General features: G+C 39.2%; 1 protein-coding gene across 3 annotated transcripts in view; it reads right to left on the minus strand.

Moving 5' to 3' along the window:
• PPP2R5E (protein phosphatase 2 regulatory subunit B'epsilon) overlaps positions 1-16341 on the minus strand; it is a 74096-nt gene that overhangs the window by 26914 nt on the left and 30841 nt on the right. For all 3 annotated transcript variants that reach the window (XM_050335289.1, XM_050335288.1, XM_050335287.1), the window contains exon 3: positions 4671-4867. In XM_050335289.1, the coding sequence (XP_050191246.1) occupies positions 4671-4867 (197 nt within the window). The remainder of the gene's footprint in view (positions 1-4670; positions 4868-16341) is intronic.

Genomic DNA, 16341 nt, shown 5'->3' on the forward strand with positions numbered 1-16341 from the left:
GTATTGATTTAAACAAGTTTCTTTCCCTGTGTTGCTCAACACAGTTTCTACACCTCATGACATGTGATGTTTCACTTTGGCTGTACAGAAATTACAGTCCTATTTTCCTTGACTTGTCGTTACAGAAAAGATAAAGACTGCCAAAAGCATTTCAGCACTTAGAAGAGAGCAGAACGATTCAGAACCATTCTAAAAGGTGTATCCCGAAAGAGTTTCATTCAATCTCCTATGGGCTGGCAATTGTTCCTGGATGTTGTGTAAATATCCCCAGTAAATGTCAGGGCTTGGGTTTACAATTTTGGAAGAATCGAGTAGGAGAGCTGAAAGGTTGCTCACCAACAATTCATCCAGATTTCTCAGTTTAACAGCTTGTCAATTTTTCCCATCTGATTTTTTAAATGAAATAAATCAGTTTCCTCAATCTATGTCTTAACACCCAGAAAACATGAACAGCTCTACCACAGACACCCTTTAGGATACCACAGATAATAACAAACATTTATTTCATTCAACTACCACTGCTTAATCTACCAGCAAAATCAGTACCATTAGTTTCAGCCTCCCCATTTTGCTCGGACAAGAACAAATTTTAGATTAAGTGTCCAATTATTGGCTCATAAAGTCCAAATAGTGCCATTTCCTTCTCAGCAGAGTGTGGCTTAATTGGCAAGGGCCTTTTTTCCTGAGACTTACCTAATTCTAAGCAATGTCATCTGCCCTTCTGAACAACACATCAAACTGCAGGGGAAGCGTGCTGAGCAATGCCCTGCTGAATAAATCTCTCCAGCTCATGACCATTAACACAAATCCCAATCCCCCTTCCCATCAACTGATATTGATGACAGTGACGAGGCCACTGCAACTTGCTTTGGTGGCCATTAGGAAATTCAATTTTATTTTTTTGTGTGGGTTTTATGTGTGTGTGTTTTTTTTTTTTAAATAACAATTAACATGCTCAACACTGTATCAAGCTAAATAGAGAGGTTTAAAGAAGCAGATTTGCACACAGGTTGGCAAAGAGCCAACTGATCTCACATTTAGCTATATGCAACATCATATCATACGCTCAAGAGAACAAGATGAAAATATGTGATATTGCAAATACAGATAAAGGCTTTAATGGCATGAATTTCACATGGTTGGCATAAAAAACACCCAGGAGTTACGCTGGCTACCACAAATGACTGTTTTTCAAATCCTTATGTCAAAACACCACCACATTTTAGAAGCAATTAAAAGTCTCAGATCTTCTGAAGAATTTTACTGGCAACCTTTTTCTAGTCCAGGATCTACAGAGTCAAATTCCTGTCGGGTCACAAACAGAGATCACTAACATAAATGTGCATTATAAAACCTTAAAACAAAAAAAGCCTCTTCCACAGTTATTAATTATCTAAAATGTTCAAAAAAGTAAGATGAGAAAACACTTTAGCCATTCATCCTTCTCTACAAATACTAGTAACTTAAAATATCAATTTCAGACTGGTGGGCCTTTTTTTTCCCTGCTCTTAAATGATACCAAAACTTACAAAAGAGCTTTTTTTTATTTTTTTCCCTTCACCTCCAAATCACAGTATCTCAAAGGGTCAAGCAGGAAATATTAATTCCTAGATTCATAAACACTACACATAAAGGGAAGAGACCTTCCAAAGGGACAAAGAACACCTGGGCTCCTTTTTGATCCTGGTCTTTCAATCAAAACACTCCCATGACAATTGTGGCAGGCAGTCAGTGGGGACACTAATTTGGTCAGGACACAGATACTGCTGTTTTCTTCACTATCATGACAGGTCTGAGATTGTCAACGTGACAGCTCTTTTGTGAACACAGTTGGAGACCCTGGTGAAAATCCCCGAGAGCAGACAAAGGCAGCAGTTGCTCTCACAAAGTCGACTGGGCACAGTTAATGCTGTCTCAGATCATGGGCACAAATCTGCTCGAAACAAGAATTGCACTTAACTGCAAAGCACGGGTTACACCAAACACAAGGCTTCAGGACAAGGTGACTAATGCTGTCTCTTGACCAGGCAGTATGTGCTGAAAACTTACTCTATATAACATTTCAAGCCCTACCTCTCCCTCTAGGGTCCATGTAACTGTAATCAGAGTGCTGGAGAAGTCTGGCCTTTATAGGCAAAGACAAGGAGGGGAACAAAGCATTTTTCCCAGATAGCCTCTACCTGCAAAGTACAAAAAACCTGCAAGCCACAAAGGCCCTGGTGATGTGGTTTAGTAGAAATGCTGCATTAGCATTCGTTGGGATGATGGACAGAAATCATTCATGCATCTGCTATGGATTCACTCACAGAAATTCAATACCAGAGCACAGCATCCTGCTCACATGGAATACAACCACCAAAGTGTTTCTCCAGCAGCAAATGCACCAAAGCCACAGGAACAACTAGGGGACTCCAGCTGTCCAACAGCTTACACCTTCATCAAAAGCACAGGTGGCTGCTGCAAGCCAGAGCTTCTTATAAAATATAAATGCTACAATTTTCTCAGGAAATTCTTTAGGACAAAACATGTCCCCTTCCCTAAATACTTATGCAACTTTTTATTTGTAAAAAATCTAGGTTTGGGCAGTCAGGGTCATTGGTTAGCCAGACACAGGACTTGTGAATATTTGCAGTCCTCCCCTGCTTCAGTACCACGGCAATGAAGAGGAAACACAGCTTGGGTTCAGCACTGGAGCCCAAATGTAAGGCTGAAGGAAGTAGACTGAAGAAGGGAATGATGCAATGAAAGCAACAGAATACAGCTGTCCATCAAAAATGAGCTAAGTTGAAACTGGAATTCCTGAAGCTCCAATAGCAAATATCTACAAAATCCACAGGAAACATTCAGGCCGTAACTTTGTTTCCAGTGACTCCTCCATATCATAGACATAGACTATATTTAAGGAAATTATTTAAAACCATGCTTTGCAAACTCTTTAGGCAGTGCATCATTTCCTTAAGATAAAACCTGTTGTGTGAATTAACACATATGTCCTACAGGGCCAGAGTAGGACATACTACCAAAGGGGTTTTGCACTTCTTTTGCAGTTCAAGATCAGATTGTTTCATAGACTATAATTTATGATTCATATTGAACTTTATGAGCAGTTACCAATCAAATTCTTGCTGTTTCTTGGGGCCCAAACTAAGACAACACTAACTTGCAGAGTTTTTATTCAGCAGATTTTGCTGCAGTAAACAACTCCAACCAAAGCCAACATGGGAACAGAACCTCAGTAATAGAAATGCTAGAAAGAATTACCAAATTCTGTGAAGAGGTAAGTTTGGAGGCACCTGCTACTCATTGAAAAAGTCCCCCATTTTTCTGAAGTTATCTGTGCATCACTGTCCTGTCTGTGCAAAGGGTGTGATGCACTTTGTTCATCACAAGGCATACAAAGGAGATTAAAACATTCACAAACCATTTAGATACTACAGTGCAGCACCAGCTGAAGAAGTGAGCAAAGAAGTAATCATTCTGTATTCTGACAGTATTTGAACGGTGCATGAGACCACATGCTGAACAAATAACACAACAGACTGAAAAGCACTTCATTCAGGAGATTGGTCCAGTGCAGAAGCAGGAAAGGGAGGGTGAGGGAGAAGGGGAAGAATCTGATCACGTAATTATAGGCTTTCTGACAATGCACACACACAGAGAAGCCATATTAAGATTTCTCCATATACCCTTAAATTCTGGGTTTTTTCCCTTTCATGATTAACTGCTTGGTGGTTCTATCATAATTTACAGCTATTTTTAAGTATTACAGACGAGTAACACAGCATGTATCTGTGTGTCAGAAAAGAAGTGAGGAGCATATATAATGCAGTGTAAAATCTATTTATGCTTTTCTTTTTACAGCAAGCACATAGCCAGTGGATTCCATGATCACACACCATCATTAGGAAACCAACATCACCAAATCTATATTTAACTAATTGCCTTCTCATTTAGGTAATGGGTTTTAAGGGTTCTGTATGGTAGTACAGAACAAACACTTTAAAGCAGTGATTGATTTTGTCAATCCAACAAACCTTCACCACGAAACATCTGGTACTGTTTCCATTTTTACACTGAAAACCTATTATTTGACAATTTCTATATACAAGGTATGGCTTTATTTTGCTGAGTAATCTTGCTCACTCTAACGACAGCTGCTAACAAATTCACATACCACAACCAGGACATTTTCACACTGATCCTATACAATATTTTTAGCATTTATTATTTTAAAATTATTATCTGTGCATACTTCAAGCTACTTCTGCCTAAAGTAGACACTTATGAGCTTGGAGAAGGTTCAAAGAAAGATAAGAAACTTGCAAAAATTATTCTATTATTTAAACTGGGGAGGTGAGGGAGGGGAGGGCAGGTGGGGGGAAACATGACGTACTCAGATTTTATGACTGCTGGTTTTCTCCATCAGGAAACAATCCAGGTTTCCTTTCATAGGTTTGTGATTATAAATAACCATCATCTCCTTGACTTTAATTAAGAATATATAAAGATTAACATTTTTGTCTCTGGAGAATTATCCCCAAGTGATGTCTAGCAGCAAATACAAACCAAAGGCCTCATTTAATCCACCTACTCCAGGTTCAATTTCGCCCACAACACGTAACTAGAACTGCAAGTGGATTTAAAGAGACCACGAGAAAGAAGGAACTCACCATTCTAACTACTTCAGGGTAAGTCTGCTCTGTCAAACAGCCTCTGCTTATTGTAATGTAGTCCACCAGTTCATTAAGAGTGGAGCGCTTGTATTCTTTCATTTTAAGGTCTGAAAGCGTGTCCATGAAGTCAAAAATGACACAGCACTGTTGAAGTTTCTTTAGGAACAGTTCAGGCTGCTCTGAAGATGGAACGTCTATGAAACAAGAAAGGAAATCTTTGTGAGTCTGGCATCTTATTATACAAAACAGGCTTTCTTTTTGAAGATCAATTTCAAAGGAAAGCAGCATTCATACAATTTTTGTAAAACAGAGTTCACATTAACATACGAACCGCTTACAGGAACCGTATTTACCGCTGTGTGTTTGAGATCTTCAGCATACTGCAGAAGACATGTAGTCATCACTGGCTATTAGGAAAATAAAGTTCACCCAGAAAGTCCAGCCTTAAGTGGAGAATGCAAACACAACAGCACTGAAGATTTCATTTTACAATACACCACTACTCAGAGGCTGGCGTTCACCACTGTTAACTTACACTCCAAAGGAGGATGAAAGAACTGTCAAACACATCACGCTTGATTAATTTATATTTCTAAAAACACTGCGTCAATTATAACCCTACATGAATATACATGAATACATATATATGAATACACAGCAAGACTGTAATTCCACAAACAAGTTTTAAGATCCAATCATTACCCCCACGTTGACACTCTTCACAGCAAAATCAACTGAAACTGAAACACAATGAGGATTTTTTTTTGCTGTACTATGAACACATAACATGCATCAATAGGAACATTTTCACAAAAAATAGCATGTGCTTGACCAATAAAATAAGGAGAATACTGCTATTCACTACTTTTGCTCTGATTTCTTATTTGTTAGCAAATAAAAAGACTTAATACAATAATAAGAGGCATGTCAGCATCTTAATGGCTGGTTAGTTTACCAAATGCATCAAAAGAATACACAGACAGCTTTCTTTCTCCAATGTTCATGTACACAAGAGGCTAACAATAGCAGAAAGTTGCAGGAATGAAACACACATTTTCACTCTGCAAGTCTGCCCTCAGACTAGGGAGCACTTCACTTCCTTTGATCTGCCTTTTTTTGTTTTTAAGACACCAATGCCTGTTTTAAGACAGCAAAATCCTGCAAATGACTTTCCAAGTTACAATATATACGTGCAAATGAAAAATTGAGTTGATCTCAACTAGAAAAATTGTAATAGAAAAGAACTGATACTTGTTTCTTAAAACTTGGACATACCAGTAAAAAGTCAGTTTAAGATGGAATTTCTTAATGCTGACACAAGAATATGTCAAGGTAAGGAATACTTGGTAAACGCTGGAAGCTCTTAGTAATTGTATGGTAGTTTTAAGTAGTTTTAAGGTTTAAGTACCAGGAAACTGTTTTAATTAAACACAGTGCTTAAATTTAATTAAAAACAGTGCTTAAACACTGAAAAGAATAAACATGGATTGCAGTACAAATAAAGGTGCAATGGTTTATTCAACCTTTCTCTGTTTACAGCTCTGCAGCAGTGACAGGATTCAAAAGGCAGCAAATTGCATCCTGCAAAGAACCACCAAAATCTTGGTAAAGTTTAACTGATGTTGTTGAGCAGCAAACACCAACCTCATATTCATTAGGCCTGGTAAGTTCAGTGACATCTGTGTCCAGAGGAAACAGAGGTGTAGGGGGCAACGTGGTATAGTTACGACACCGCACTTCACATCATCAGAACTGTCCACCCCACGTTCCCAAAGGCTACAACCATCTGTGGCTCTGAAGATGCAAGAAACGTGGTCCTGCAGAACCCCAGCGAGAGCTACAGGGAAGAAGAATCCTCCCCAGACACCTCCACAACACTGAAGGTCCCCAAACCAGGTCACCCTAAAGCCATTCCACTGGCCACGTTTCTCTCACACATTCAGACACTCCGAGCAGGCAGAGCTGAAACCCAAGATGAGCCAGGGAGACAGAGAAACTCGTCAGCCTTCACCCATTACAAAAAAGAGCACTTCTTCATGACCTAAGGTTACAGCCCTACAGAAGATAAAAGGGCCTGGGGATGCAAAGTCCTTGTGACTGCTTTCTTGACTACGTGTGTTCAAATAACCCAGAGAAGGAGAATGGGCTTCAGAATTCACCAGCTATAAGCAAGCAGGCAACAGTTACTTGATTAACAGCTTCTTCCAAAAGACAGAGTCTAAATATAAGCTGAAAAGAAGAGGGGAAAAAATGAAGTTGCAGTTGGTTACATTTCAAAAGTATTATTTTTAAAAGTTACACTCTTCCTTGTACTATCTGTAACACACCACAGACCTTGAAAAGCTGTAAGAGGTACCAATAAAATCTCTGGTGTGACATGGCCATAATGGGGTTTTGGTTGCTCTGTTCTACATGACTTGTATGCATTTGCTTTGGCCAACAAGGACATTATAGTCAAAGAAAAACAGGCTGAGATCAAATGGGAATCCCTTAAGACACAATTCAGCACAAGTTAAAACCAGAATCATATATATGATTCAAAATTACACTCATTTGAAACGGAGTTGGTATTAAATAAAAATTTTAAAATTACTGGAGCATTAAAATAAGCAATAAAAGTTTGTTTTCTTTTTTTTTTTTCTTCAGTTAAGTACATGGAGGTTGTAGCAATGGATTTGTTGGAGGTGTGGGAACAAAATGAAAAACATAATTAAGTTCTGCTCAAGAAAAACCACTCTAGAACACTACAAGAAATTCATGGGAGTCTAACTACGTCAACAAGCCATATGAAACACAGGGGTAAACAAAAAACCCCAAGCCACAGCCAATGAAAAAAACCACAAACAAACAAACAACCCTCAAAGCCCCACAAAATAAAACCTCACAAACCAATTGTTCTGGTCATATTGGGTTTTCTTTATTAAGCAAGTTACCACTCACACTAGGGAATAAGACTGCAAGAAGTTTCACTCCAAATTTTTCTCATTATTCTTGGGAATTTGGGGTGCCTTGGGAACAGGCTAACACCTAATGCCTAGGGGTTTTTTGTACTTGGAAACAGGACAAGTATGGGAATAAATCAGTAAATTAAAAAATTAGGGGAGTAAAAAATTAGAAAGTCCTAAGACAAGAAAAGGGCAGCATAAATAAATATAAATAAAATCAGTATGCTGTGTTCCCAGCTTTCCCCATTAGTTGGTTTGGGGTTTTGGGGTGGGGGAAAAGGGGTTCTTTTTCTGGTACCTGGGGTACAGACCTACAGACCCTGCAACAAAGCTGAGCTCCTCAACACAACCACTCGAAATGAAACCCACAGTTCCTTACAGGCATTCTCAGTGAGCTGATGAAAAACAGCGGATCGTTTTCTTCTCAGCAGATACTCAGAGCTTTCAATGAATTCTGCAACATTTTACTCCTGTCCTAACACGCAGCAAAACATTCAGGCCCCAAAATCTCCATTGTATTTGCTTTCAGAAGAATGAACTGAAAACTGAGCAACTGCTCTAATAAATCTGTGTAAATACATATAACACTTTAATAGCCTATAAAATAAAATTAAAATTACACTATTAAATGGCATGTGTGATTTATGTCCATTGCACAAAGGAGTACAAACTTATTAAAATCAAAATTTAAAGGAAGATAAACTGTCTGGATGACTGTGAGAAGTCTCCTCATTTTCAGAAGGTCCTTGCTACAATTTAATTTTCAAGCTTGTCAGTTTTCTCTTTAGCCACTTAAAACTGTACAGAGCTTTTGAAATACAGTGAGTATTCACAGATTCAAGGGAAACTGGCTTAGTGAAAGCAAGCACTAATACATCTGAACAATGATAATCAAGACAGAATCAGAGCCTTTAACAGTGTCGAGTTTTTATAAAGTTACCAGAAAAACTGACAGAAAGTGATATAATTTTTTTTTTTAGACATGGACTAACAATTCTCACTGCAAGGGCTGAAGTACTAATTCCAAAATGGCCAAAGCAATTCCGTTGCTCTCTTAATAGCCTTTTCCCAAAATAATCCTAATCCAACCAGCCCATCCCTTCTCATAAATCTCTGTCTTCTGCATCTTTTTATCAACTAAAGACACAAAACCTGATAGCACACTTTTACTGCAAGTCTCAAACATCAATAAAAACATACCAATGTTTTTACTGCCTTCATGTTTTAATAAAGTAATTTACCAGTAACTCATTTGGGCTCATAGAAAGCAAACTATGCACCAGAGAAACTGCATCCCGAGGATGGAGCTATGGCTCTCCTCTCCCTGGTAAGGGAACAACCACGAGAAGGGGAAGCACCTGGATCGGTTCCCTGATCCACTCCAGCCTGTAGTTTTGCAGTGAAGGGTATAAGGAAGGGAAGTGAAGATGGGGGAGGGACTGAGCTGCTTAAAACAGTGCGGCAACTGTGAGGAAAAGCCACGGGATTGCAGACACAGGGCAGTGTACGGCCCAGAATCAGAATAAAACGAGACCAATGATGCAGACTGCATAGGATGCCTTAAGCAGAACTAAAGGACACTCCCACGCTGCCCTGCACCCACACATGCACTGTCAGGACGTTTATGAATAGTTAAAATCAAAGTGCCCTCTGAATAAATATTGCTTCCAGTACATACATTACTGGTATTCATTAGCTTGAAGATGGCATTTGCATAAAGAACAAGCATCATCCTCTTGTATGACAGTAAAAGTAAACAGCACATTAAACATGAGAAAATAAAAACACACACTAAAACCAAATTCCAGAAGGGGGAAGAGTGTTTAATAGTAACTTTTTTTATTTACACTAACTTTAAGCACTTCCTTATAACGTTCCAACATCTGAAAACTCTCTATTCGCTCTGCTTCTGAGACTGTTTCCTCTTTCAACTAAATGGCAAGATTTCTACTTTCCCTTTCAACTTAATGGCAAAGTATTTCCTCAATTTCTCTCCAGTTTCCTCGTCTTCCAGTTACTAAATAGACCTAGGACTATTCCAGTAACTAAATAGACCTAGGACTATTCCTTTCTAGTTAAATAAAATCTCCTTGTGACAAAAAAAGCTCCAAAACCCCAAACAAATTTCTCTCCTTTTGCTGCCACTCACAAAGCCACCTCATCCAACATAACCTGCAGCAAGGACCAACCTGCACAAAGCACGAGCTGTGCACAAATCTCTGCCTACATCCGTTCTTCACAAATCACTGTGGAGATTCTGTTTTGTGAGAAGTTACCTTTTTGAGTTTTTTCATTCAAATAAAACTTGCAAATTTGAATTTGAAAGCCTTTTGGTTTTCTTTGAGAAACTCACTTCAAGAGAAGGCCTTGTGACACGCAGCTCCAAGCTTGTGCTAACTCACAGTCCTGTCACATAGAACAAGCCACTTCTCACAATGTGTGATATTGGTCATAAGATCTCAAGAAGTACAAATGTTTGTCCTCTTTTTCTTACACACACACTCCTTGAGAAAAAATAATCACTATCCTGATAGTGTTCACTTAATTTTCCTGCCTGACTGTCAATATTATGAATGATTTGCCAAGTCAGTAATCATTCTGAGGTGCTTTTTTTCCAAAGCTGTTATCCCAACCCATTCTCTACACTTAATAATTATACAAGCAGGGCACTGTGTTCCAAAAACCCAACCAGTGCAATTATTCACACAGCAGTAAATCCAGTGGGACAAACTCAAGCTGACTTTCACGAGTGAACACGCACAAGAAAAGCACGGCGTTAGCATCCCATTTCCAGCACACTGGAACTGCACCATCAGAAATGCAACACAGGACATAATCCACCCATTTCCTGACAATCTGTGCCTCTTCGGATAATCAACCGCAAAATTGAGAATTATTTCCCTGGCCATAAATTTCTCCCTGATCAAACCAAACAGGTTCTCACTAAGTGGGAATCTCCTGGGTAGTTCTGCAGGGATCCGGGAATCCCTCTGCTGCTTACCAGCACTCCCTGATCATTTCACAGAGGTTTCCAACAAATTATTAACTGGGGTGAGTATTCTGAACTCAGTGTAGATCTGACATTTCATTTGAGTGCCTTGAGTGCAGATGTGGCAGCATTACAAGCAACAGGAGACGATGCTCCTTAACAGGCACATTCTTAGTCATAGACACTGCCAAAATTTTATAATGTAGATATACTTTTAAATACATTAATCAAAATTCCGCCTTTACTCATGTATGTAACATCTTACAAACTTCAGACTCTGAACAGAACACTTGGATGAAGGGTTGCTGTTTCCTTCATCACAAGACCAAGAATTAAAATCAAACTGACAATAAAAAGGATTTAATAAAAGCATATTTTTAAAAACCATACTTTTAAACTTTGTGAAGCTTCAATTAAACTTTTTGCCTACTCTCACATGGTGCAGGCAACAGCTTAAACCTCTTCACTTTCACCCATGGAGCTCAATCCAGAGCCACAGCAGTCAAAGTTTCGATGAAAAGATCCCCCCAGGCTACGCTTTGGTAATCTGTGACCAACATTTCTTCATCCCACCAATGATGTCTGTGCTGTGAACATCTTTCAGTTTGGAAGTGGACCAAGACCGCAAGTCTGGTTGTCAAAGCTACTGATGAGCCACAGCAAAACATTATTACATCAACACTCGCTGCAAAAGGACTTTATTGGTGCGAATTGGCATCGATGATGTGCACCCTCAAGTGAGTAGAAGAGCTTCCAGGGTGCCCTGGCTTTACAAGTTTGGGTACTCTTACTCATCACTAACCTAACATGAGAAATCTTGTTATGAAACTGTTACATCAAACATCTTGGATAATAATATGTAATCAAGGAAATACATAGTGGATAGTGAGAATTCCAGAGCAGTTAATGGAAGACAAGGTTGGCAGGGCATTTCAGTACACCAACTGCTGCTCTAGGTCCCCCAAAAACAGGGGCTCACAAGATATTTGGCCATATCTAGTACTAATAATCACCACTCAGAAGTAACCATGTCTTTTCATGATCAGGCAGCAATGCCTTCTTCCTTAGGTAAGCTGACAGCACTTTTCAACACTTCCCCATTAGTTCTTCAAGGAATGGGAAGAGTTGGACGGAGTAAACCAAGACAGTCAAAGCTTACCTATTCTACCCACAAGCCAAAAATGCTCCAAGTCAAAGAAGATAAAAGGGAAGGCATGGAAAATGAGTCAAATGACAAGACTTCAAAGAAAAATTGGTGGGGAAAGACTGGGTAGATGAGTGTACCAAGAAATTTGAGTAGAGATGGAAGAACAGCAAAGCATCTTTGAATGCTATGAGAAGAGGGCAGAGTGGGAAGCAAAAGAAGGCAGGGAAACAACATAAAGCATTATTGAAAGACCAAGAGAGAAAGAGGATGAGGTGGAGCAGGAGACTTAGAAAAGAGAGAGAGGAAAAATTGTTTGGACAATAAGTAGCACCATGAAATAGCAGAATATTGCAAAAGGAGCTCCAAGTGTTTAAGCAAAACAAGAATGATTGAGTTAGTGGTTAGGGGCTAGATATGATTAAGCAGCCACATATCTGGAGGTTCTTGACACTCTGACATCTTTAATATATCTCGTTACATTATTTATGGTGACTTTGCCTAGACATCAAATTAACACCTATACTTTAGCTCCAAGTAGATCACAGGTTTTCTAGGTGGTTTTCTCCCCCTTCCTCCCCCCAATTTTTATTAATATTTCAAAACCAATTATTAGTGATTTCTTTTTTTTTTTTTTTAAGTGAAACAAAAAGCCAGGCAAAAATACACATGTTATTTCAATTTCCTAAACTGAATACGTGGCATAAAATCCCAAAATAAGACGAAAATACTTTGCTGAAACACTGAGAGTTACTGTGGCCAATTTCCTGGACTGACTCAAGCTTCTTTTACACTGGCTCAGAAAGCTCATGCTCGTTGTTTTAAGTAGATTATTACTGAACTGCACTTCCAAAGTACAAGCTAACCTTCAGAGACCTGAAGTCACCAAGTTTGCTAAACAGTCACCAGAGAGAGCTGCTGCCCATGCCTGTCCTGCCACCTGAGAATACTGACATAAGGTAGTGAAAAAATTATCAGGATACTTTTGGCACACACCTTCTGCCTAATACACCTTCTACCATTAGATATGAAACACTTGACTGCTGCTTTTCAAAGTCTTCTCCAAAACGAGAGGGGAAAAGGCAATGGATTGCAAATGTTCTTTTAAAAAAGGAAAAAAAAATTCACACTGTTTGTCTTCTACTTTCTGTATTTATTTAAACATAAGCATATTTCCACTTACAGTATCCGTGGTAGGTTTTTGGTTGGTTTATTGTTTGAGGGTTTTTTTCTGACACTAACCAAGTAATTTAGCTGGGTGTGTAGAAAAACCCCGGGGAGACAACACTAAAACACTGTACAATCAACTCAAGCTTTGGAGCTCCCAGAGCTGTGTTAGAACATCCTTAGTCTAAGAATCAAAATTTCCACAAACTTATAGATCTCCAAATTTTAGCATCATGCTTCATTACAAACACAAGACTGACTGCACAGGAAAACTCCTTGCAGTGTTGTTTCCTGAGACTCCAGGATTAGTCACTATTACTCCTCACATCTTTGCTTAGGTCTAACTGGTAGTGCCACCCTCCACTGGTTCCTCTCAGCCCTTACCAGGAGGGGTTGTACACCACAATTAAACTCAGGTTTTTCTGCAGACACTTTGATAGCAAAAGCTACAGGCAGGGTAGATGCAAATGCAAAATTTGCTGAACTTACCCATGTGCTCAGCTGCTCTACCCCAAACCACATCACGAAGGCCAGAGACAGGAACACCACGTAAACAAAGCCATCTCGTTTTCCAAGGGATTTCTCAAATACCCGACACAGAGCAAAGCTGCACAACAGTAACTTAATGCTCCACTGAATCACCCCACTGCTGTCTTCCTTTCCTGTAAAACCTTGAACAGTCCTCCAGGTTGCTTCTCTGTATATCTTCAGCTGCCTAGCTAGACTCTAGGACCCTGCTATCCTCCATCCACTCCTCAGTTCTTAGTAGAGCACTGGAACCCAAAACATCAATAGAGACACCGAGTCTCAGCTCATTATTTCAACTTGATCATGCTATGCTCGTGTCACTTCTATTTTGGACTTGGTTTCTGTTAATTTTAGAGGGAATGATGGATTACACTGCAGCTTCAGCTCTATCTTGCTGTATCATGTACACTTTTTTTTTCATTGTAAACTAATGGCAAATAGTAGAATATGGCAAGACCAGCCATTTATAATGAACAGTACATTGTTTCCAGGTTCCCTAGATGGCAACAAATCTAAAACACAGAAAAATGTTTCCAAGTTCCAAGACACTAAAAAACACCTTTGCAAAAAACCCACGACGGCCTGCTGACCTAAGGCAGAAGAATCCTTAAGAGGATTATTGTCTTCCTTTTGATAAGATTCTTATCAGATCACCATTTTCTTCTGCATGACATGAGAAGCTTGTGCTCTGTAATGATCATTAAACATAAGAACACAAACATGCCACAGCAATCTTACACTTACCTTCCACTCTTACTGCGGTCACAAGGCATTCAGGATTTGCATTGCAATTCATTCGTTCGGTTCATTAAGTGCATAATGAAATAATGATAAAATTATATATCTGTACATGCTTCCTGTAAGAATGCAAAAATTCTATCTTGCTTAGTAAGTGCTCTGAAAGTGCCATCTGTCCAAATAAAAATATGCAACATTCATTTTGCTCCAACTACAGAGCTGCCCTGTGAAATTTATTCAGGAACACTCAGACACTTGCAAAAAAGCTGAACCAAGAGCAAAGGAAACCCAAAACATAACTCTCATCCAAGCAGGCTCAGAGCAAGTGCCAGGATTGCTACTTTGCTTGATACTGACCCATTAATTTATCCCAGAAGTCACAGGAGTACTTCATTCTCCAGTGAAAGAAATAATTAAGTGAGAGCTATTCTACATGCACAACCCACTGTCTAAGAGCTCAGGCTTATATTTAAAAATATTCACATTTATTAACTTAAATAATATACATACATATAAAGTATACATTTCTATAACCCTACTTATACATTGAGAAGAGTTTAATTGAACCCTGAAAACACAACTTCCATTCCCTTCTCATTTGGTAGTATAAATTTAGTCAAGAATATATTCTACTCTATGCTAATTTACCACAATAGTCTCCCAGCATTTTCCAGTAATGCACTACGAAATCCAACTGTTTGCTCCCTCATTCCCTCCACAGAGGAAGCAATGTGTGTAATTCAGTAAGAATTTCATGGAACTGCACACGTGTAAGGTGTTACGTTTGAGTAGGAAAATGACAAGATTTAATAAAAATGCCCCAAAGTTATGATGGAAGATGCGGAAACAAGCCGGGAGTTCATTCTAAAGTCCCCAAACGGATCCCCCTGGTTATACACATCTCCTCTTCACTGCAGAAGCTCCAGTATGACAACAAAACCATCTGGGTTTGGCCTTGGTTATTCACTTAGTCTTCTAAATACTGGCTTCAGCCCCCTGAGATCAGAATCAACACCTCCTGCTGTGTTCAATGTCATCCCAAAAGCAAGCCGGGGTTCCAAGGGATGCTGTGTCTGCAGCAGCAAGTCCCTCAGGGGCACTGTGATTCCTGAGCACAAGGACATTATCCCCCCTACATCCTGGCTGAGCCACAGGAAAACCTGAAGGTGCATCCTGATGTGCACGCTGGGATAACATCTCCCTGCCAACTCAGAAACTCGAAAGCATTACTCAGAAGATGCCATGTGGGGACTTTGGATCCACAAAACAATCCACGTGGTTTCTTGGTCAAGGAAGGCAGTTACCACATCAGTCCCTCCTTCCAGGTACGCTCCTTGCCAAAGGCCTTCCAGTGCTCAGGCTCCACCAGCTGCCCAGAGATGTGGTCATCTGTAAGGCTCTAACTCTTCTTCAACACCTTGTGACAATAACCCGAATCAGTAGAGCTGTTAGTCGAGGGGACACCCTTTCTCACATTGCCAAGCCCACTACAGGTCTAAATGACAGAAAATAAATACATAAATCTACTTTATTTTGGTTTGTTTTTTGCAGTTAACTGAGAGCTCTCTCACATTCCCTGGTGCACAGCAATACATTGATATACATTGCCAACACATTCTAGACCACTTCTAAAGCAACCTCTTGATCTTCAGATTATTCAGGATCTGGAACTATTCAGCAACAGAAGCAAAAAACATGACATTTATATAATACTCTTCTATAACCTGTTGGGTAATCTGTGTTATGCTGGATATTTTATGTTACTTGTATTATCATTACATATGTCCATGTAAAAATAACAGCAATTCCTTTACAAATAGGATCTTTTCAATCACACGGTGGCTCAGATCAGTTTTAAAATTACAGAAATGACAGACTCATTTACTAGTAATTATTCACCTTTAGAGTTCATTGCTCTGTTATACCTAAACTGGGTATTTTTGCAAGAACTTGCAGTTTTGACTGACATAGAATATTAGGTCACTCTTCTCTCTTTTTAACAGCAACTTTTTATTTTGCTTCTTGAACCCTAAATGGGATATGCATTTTTTCTCTCTAACACAAGGTTCTAGAGCAAAGACCTAATTTCAGAATATTTATAACTGTCTAAAGAACTACTCTTTTCATAGCCTTGCACTACCATAATGTGCAGGGAAT

The sequence above is a fragment of the Myiozetetes cayanensis genome, unplaced genomic scaffold, assembly GCF_022539395.1.
Source record: "Myiozetetes cayanensis isolate MyiCay16 unplaced genomic scaffold, myiCay2020 scf6-25, whole genome shotgun sequence".
Classification (NCBI taxonomy): Eukaryota; Metazoa; Chordata; class Aves; order Passeriformes; family Tyrannidae; genus Myiozetetes; species Myiozetetes cayanensis.